The sequence below is a fragment of the Echinops telfairi genome, unplaced genomic scaffold, assembly GCF_000313985.2.
Source record: "Echinops telfairi isolate 266 unplaced genomic scaffold, ASM31398v2 ScPeMD7_25;HRSCAF=90, whole genome shotgun sequence".
In the NCBI taxonomy this organism is placed as follows: domain Eukaryota; kingdom Metazoa; phylum Chordata; class Mammalia; order Afrosoricida; family Tenrecidae; genus Echinops; species Echinops telfairi.
Window position 1 is genome coordinate 2234710 of NW_022103922.1, and position 6551 is coordinate 2241260.

The following is a 6551-nucleotide window of genomic DNA, read 5'->3' on the forward strand; positions in this document are numbered from 1 at the left end:
TTGGAGTGCACAAAGACAAGGGCCTCTGAGGGGGCAGGGCAGAGGGAGGGCCTGGCTCCGTGGGCTGAAGGGTGGGCACCCAATGGTGGGGGCACTGGCGTGCAGAGCTGGCTGAAGAAGAGGGAGGCATCCCGCCCCAGGGCCACATTGCCTCTTGCCTCTTGCCCTGGAACAGGCCCCGGCTGGCCTGGCCGCCCCCAGGTGAGTGACCCTGGGACAGGGACCGAGCGGCGCGTGCCCCGTGGGCATCGGCACCCTAAGGAGGTTCTGGCTCCCCAACACACAGGTCAAGTGCATGCAGGTGCAGCCTGGTGCCTCGGAACATCTGTGTCAAGCCCTGCCCAGCCCCTTGCCCACCTGGGCCCCGCTCATGAGCACAGAGGCTTCAGGGCAACACACACACACACACACACACACACACACACACACACACACACACACACACTGGCTGGGAGAATCAGGATGCGGAGCCCAGCCAAACCTGACCCGTGAGACCTGGCAGGGGGGTGGGGGGCACAGCCTGGGCCTCTCCTTACTGCTGGGGATCCCAGACCAGCTGGAGGCTGCTGGGGGCAGAGGGGACACCTCAGGGACCCTGTCCTTCCTGGTGGGCTGGACTCCAGGCCCAAGCAGGTCAGCAGGAGAGGTAGGCCACAGCAGAGTGACCTTGGTGTTACCTCCTGGCTGCCCAGTTTTCCTCTGCTGGACATGGACAGGGGAGGGAGAGCCAGGAGACGGACACACCTCCAGGGGCGTTGCAGAAAGCCCCAGTGGGGTCTCGAGGCCCCTCCAACATGCCACCACCTCAAATCAGCATTAGCTCCTGACCCAGTGCTGGCCGGTCCCTCAACTCCGTGTTCCAGCTCCCCTCTGACAGGGTGAGGCTCATCCAGAGAGAAAATGCCCCACTTCCCGGACCCAAGGGCCCTCCTCAGCAGCCACCCCACCCCCGGAAGAGCATGCCGGCTCAGTCACTCATCACTGGCATGCAGCAGCGTGCTGACCTGGGTCACCCTGCTCCCTCTGTATGGTAGGCTCTGCAGGCAGAGGGCTGTGGGGAGGGGCAGCAGGCCAGCCCAGCCCAGCCCAGAGCCCTCACCCTGCCCGCAGGGTGAGAATGGACCATGAGGGCAACCAAGAGCTTATGCAGACCAGGACAGGGAGCAAGGTGCCTGCCACAAGGACCCCCCAGGAATCTCTGCCAGGGCTCTGGGGTGCTCATGCTTATAAGTCCCTTTTATGCAGGGAAGAGGCAGTGCACATAGGAGTGAGCGTCCAGCCCCAGGGGCAGCCAGCCGTGTCTCCACAGCCAACCCACGTGTCCCTGTGTCCACGAGCACCCTGCATGTCACTGCCACAGCCCTAGAAAAACCAGGCTTCCAGCAGGTCATCCCCTGTCCCCCACCCCCAGTATCACTGCTGAGAAGATGACCTGCAGCTGCCCGCCTCCCAGAGGCACTCAGAAGAAAGGGCCGGCGACCCACGAGAGAAAACCCAGCCAGGGCAGCGCCCACTTCTCCTCAGGCATGTGGGGACCCCAAAAGTGGGGCCCACCCCACAGCAAGGGCTTTCCCACCTGCTGGTGAAGCAGCCGGGTTCTGAGGGAAGAAGGCCGGGTCCAGGCTGGTCTGCCCGCCCGCCCACCTGTCACCTGGGGCTCCGACCTGGCATGATTTGAATACACGGAGTCAGGGCGAGGACTGCTTGCCCTGGGCCACTCAGCCCTGAGCGCCCCTGGAGGGATGTGTGCATTTCTATGCGCCACAGGATGGGGCACCCAGAGGCCTGGAGACCAGGTCACACCCACGGGCCCCCTGGACCCCAGGGGCCACACTGCCCTGTGTGAGCCACACCTCATCCGGGCCCTCCCTCCCCCAAGACACATGGGTACAGGGCCCCCTAGAATGTGCCCTGCACCCCAAGGGCAGGTGGACTTCCCAGAAACAGAAGCTTCAGGGCAGCCCCTCACAGGGCATCTTCAAGGGCGGCTCATGGGTGCCCCCTTCTCCCCACTTACCAGCCCTCACGGGACCCTCACAGGGCACTGGCTCACCTCAAACACCTCCTCATCCAGGATCCTCGTGCCGAAGACAACAATGCCATTGGCGTCAACTACGGGGTGGTCACTACGGTCCAGGAACTTGGTGGTCTTCTTCTTACAGTCCAGGATGAGGGTGACGTTTTTCTTGTGGATGCTGAGAGCAATTCTGTGCCACCTGTAAGCAGACAGATGGGAGGGCGGACAGGTGATGGGGTGGCTTGGGTCTCAGAATGTGGATACCAGTGGCTACACTTCGAGCTCTGGGGGCTGCAGGAGACAGGGCCTCAGCGCACCGCCCTTGGGCACCAGAACACAGCTCAGCCTCTGGCTCAGACAGGGGGGATCTTGTATCCCAGAAACCCAGGGCCCAGACAAAATTTCCCAAGGACTCCTCACCTCTGGCCACTGGCGTGGGCACAGATACCCAGCTTGGCCTCGGCCACCTGACAGGGGCTTGGACACCAGCCCGGGATCGAACACTGAACCTAGGCTTAGACATCCGGTCTGGGCTTGGACATGAGGCCTGGGCTCAGACAGCCGGCCCCGGCCCATGAACACCAACCGCCCCAACCAGTAGACAGCGTGGGTGGGGACTTGCTCGCCACCAGTGGGAGGAGCAAGTGGGGACAGTCATTGGTGCTCAGCTGTTGAGGGAGAGGCTGGAGGTCCCAGCCCATCCAGAGGCGCTGTGGAAGAAAGGCTGGTGCTACTTCCAACACTCAGCCCTAGAACGCTCTGGGGAGCTCAGCTCTCTGGGACCCCCGAGATCCGGGCAGCCAGGAATCAGCGACTCACTGACAAAGGGGTTTGGGTTTTATCTGCATGAACTGGACAAGGGGTGACTGATGGCCTGAGAGGACCCAGTCTAGCTGGACAGTGGAGTACGTCCAGAAGGCCATCGGGAGCGGTCAGCACAGCACAGGCGGGCAGGGGGTCCCCTGACTGTGCTTCCTGACCACGCATCCGCCCACGGAACACATGCTGCCTTTTCTGGACCAAGCAGGGTCAGGCTACCCAACCTCTGTCACCCATCTGATGCCAGGGACCAGCACCCCATGTCCTTGGACACGCCCCTCAGAGGGAGATGGAGAAGGGCCGCCCCGGGCTGGGCCCTCTCTGCTGTCTGCCCACGTACTTTCCGTCCGACAGGTTGATGCCTCGGAAGAGGGGGTAGTCCTCGGGGCCGGGCCGCCCCGTGTGGTCCTCATACAGGAAGACAGGGGAGCGGCCCAGCTCCAGGCCGACCTGCTGAACACCTTGCTCGCTGTACACGGACACCAGGAAGGCCTGGCTGCCCTTCTTGGCTTTCACAGTGGTGAGGATGGAGAAGTCCTCGGGGAACGCAGAGGCTGGAAGAGAGGGCAGGGTCAGGCAGTGCTGGGGTGGGGGGTGGGGGCTCTATGGGGACCCTTGGCTGCACACCTGGCCCTGGGTCAAGCAGTTTCTGTGTCCCTGCCTACCCTCCAGGGCTCAGCTCAACACAAAACCCTCTGGTCCTTGCAGCTGCTGCCTCTCCACTCCCTCTGCCTAGTGCCCCCCTCCCAGGACATTGGAGCGGAACACCTGTGGGCGTGCTGGGACTGAGTGGTGGTCGCCAGGAGGGCTGTCTGGGCACGCCCTCTGCTGGTGACATGGGGTCACGCACACGGCGTAGGGGCAGGCAGCCATGCTGGGGAGTCAGGACCTCAAGGCCACCAGGGAGGGCTGAGGTCTGCAGGGGTGGTGAAGAGAGGGGCTGTGGCAGTGTCCGACCGCAGCAGCACAGGGCACTGCAGGGACAGCATCCTTATGAGTACCAAGCAGCCCAAGTCGTCGGACACGCGTCTCCTGCCCCCCAGGTGCCTGTCTCTGTCTTCAGAGAAAGGCTGGCCTGACTGAGGCTGCTGTCCCTCCCAGAAGGCCACTGGGCAGCTAGCTCTGTGGCTGCTATCCCATCACACACGGGTGGGTGGGGAGTCAGAGGTCAGGCCAGTGTGCCCATCTGGTCCTTGGGAGCAAAGGGGCACCCAGGCTCCAGGCTGTCCAGGGGTGTCTCAAGGGTCACTGTCCCTGTCCAGGGTAGTCCCAGTCAACGACATGCCCCCCCCCCTGCGCCCCTGATGTCCCCATGTCTCACACAGGAGCAGGGGGCCCACACCCGCACCCCCCACATCTCAGCCCGCAATTAACATTGCATTTCTTCTCCCGGGACTCTTGACACCAGAGACCAGCCCCCTCCTGCCGGGACAGCAAAGGGACCCAACAGGCCTCCCACACCCCCTTCGGTGGTCGATGGGGATGGGTCACCACTGTCCTGCGATCCGAGGGGCTTCCCGAGCCTGCTCCCCCGGTGGCACCCCATCTGGAGGCCGGGGTGAGGGCACACACTCACCGGGGTACAGCTGCCTGGTGGGCGCGCTGAGCTGGGCATCCTTGGTGACTCTGTAGGCCACATCTGGGCCTCTGGAGGACCGCCGGGTGGGGCAGAAGCCGGTGGTCTTTGTGATCCCATCAGGCAAGTTGTGAAAATCTAGAATCTTCAGAAGGTCCGCTGGCTGAGCTGGAAGGAGAGCGAGAGAAAGGATGGGGTTAGCATGGGGCTGAAAGGGGGCACCAGGCACCTCCCACGCCGCCCCAACCCCCCAGGGTTCAGCCCTCAGAGGATGCTGCAGGTGCAGCGCAGAGCCCTGTCACTCCCAGGGGCAGGCTTGCCCTACAGAGAGTCCACACAGGCCAGTATTTGCTGCCGAGGTGTGACCATGCCAAGACCCCACTGGAGGCGCCAGCCCTGTTCCTTTGGGCGGGGCTGCTCTGTAAGCTGGTGGCTGCGTTGCGTTTCTATGATGCTGGAAGTTCAGCTGCCGGTGCTGCAGATACCAGCAGGGTCCCCGGGGTGGGCAGGTTTCAGCAGAGCCCCCGGCCTTGACTTGCTCCTGAGTCGGGGTGACCCTCTTGGCCAGGGCAGAACGGTCCTGTGAGCTTCAGATGGTGGTGACTCTTTACAAGGTGGAAGCCTCGTCCACCTCCCACTGGTAGAGTCCAGACTGCTGACCTCGGGTGAGCAGCCCGGTGCGGAACAAGGAAGAAGAGGCCAGTCTACTTCTGAAACCCACCCAGCAGATGAAAACCCTAGGGGCCCCAATCCAGCTTTGTTCAGCAGAGAGCTGGGCGGAGAGCCCTCTAGATGGGAATGAACTGGCCCTCCGCTGTGTCCATTCCAACTGCTGGGGGCCCTGCAGTTACATGGTGGGGAAGTGACCACAACAGTGACCTGAAGCCGCCTGGCCTCAGGAAGATGGTGCAGGGCCGGGAGTCGCCTCGTCCTGTGTGCCAGTCGACCACGTTTTGTTGCTCCCTGATCTACTGGGTCTGCCTCAAACTGGACTCTAAGCTCACTGCCCACGAGTCGATGCCGACTCACCACGACCCTCCAGGGCAGCAGTTTCTGAGGGTGGGCCTCCCCGGTGTGGCTCGTGGTTTTGAACTGCTGACCTTGCAGACCACAGGGCAATGTGTCGCTGGGGTGCCACCCGGCTCCTCTCCGGGGTTGTGCAGTGAGCTTTCCGCCCATGGGGTGGGTGCCGCCACCTGGTGGCCAGCCAATCCACCCGTGTCATTTTCCCAGAGTGCAGGGTCACGGCGTGTCTCGGTCCCATTTTGGTCCTTCTCACGGCATTTCCAACCTTTTCATCTTGCTGCTTAGTGCTCACGCCACAGACTGCCACCGGTGCCGGCATTGCCACACAGCACGGAGGGCGGAGCAGGCAGCACCCCGAATGACAGCCTCCAGCCCGCTGGGGGTGGCTTGGGACACAGCCGCAGGATCCCGGGGCTGGCCTGTGGGGGGGGTCGCTGTGAGTCAGATCTGACACAGCAGCAAGGAACAGTCCCTCCTCTCCACGACCACACTTCCCAGGGCCACGCTGCCCACAGCTATGCTTTCCACGGTGGCACAGGGGCGACTGGTTCCCCTGCATGCAACAGCTGCAGATTCTCCTTAGCTAAATAAGGGAGAGAGCTGCCCTGCCCAGCACCGGGCTCGCAGCGGCCATAGGAGAGAGGGGAAGGGCCCATCAGGCTTCTAGGGTTGTTATCTTTAGGGAAGCTGACCACCACCTCCTACTTCCACGGCACAGCTGGTGGGTCCTAACCCACAGACACAACGCAGCCCTCGGTCACGGAGCAGGTTCTCACTCTCGGTGACCTTAGACGGGGTTTCTGGGGCTGAGCCTCTGGACGGAAGCAGACAGCCTCATTTTCTCCTGCCTCAGGTAGGCAGCTTGGACCCACCTTGTGCATCACGCAAGGGTGCGGCAGCATGACTTGGGGGGTGCTAGGGAGGGTGCTATTCGTGGTGGAGTCAGTCTGATGTGTGCCGAAGCTGGGTGTCAGTGTAGACCTGCCCCGTGAGCTTCGCTGGGCTTGGATGTCAGTGTAGACCTGCCCCACGAGCTGCCCTGGGCTCAGATGTCAGTGTAGACCTGTCTCACAGCCTGCCCTGGGCTCGGATGTCAGTGTAGACCTGTCTCAC

The 6551-nt window shown here is 62.9% G+C and overlaps 1 protein-coding gene across 1 annotated transcript in view; it reads right to left on the reverse strand.

The window, feature by feature from the left end:
- COL5A1 (collagen type V alpha 1 chain) overlaps nt 1-6551 on the reverse strand; it is a 99015-nt gene that overhangs the window by 82534 nt on the left and 9930 nt on the right. The window contains exons 5-8 of the mRNA XM_045289356.1: nt 5731-5857; nt 4413-4580; nt 3177-3390; nt 2039-2216 (exon numbers count right to left, since the gene is read on the reverse strand). Of these exons, the coding sequence (XP_045145291.1) occupies nt 2039-2216; nt 3177-3390; nt 4413-4580; nt 5731-5857 (687 nt within the window). The remainder of the gene's footprint in view (nt 1-2038; nt 2217-3176; nt 3391-4412; nt 4581-5730; nt 5858-6551) is intronic.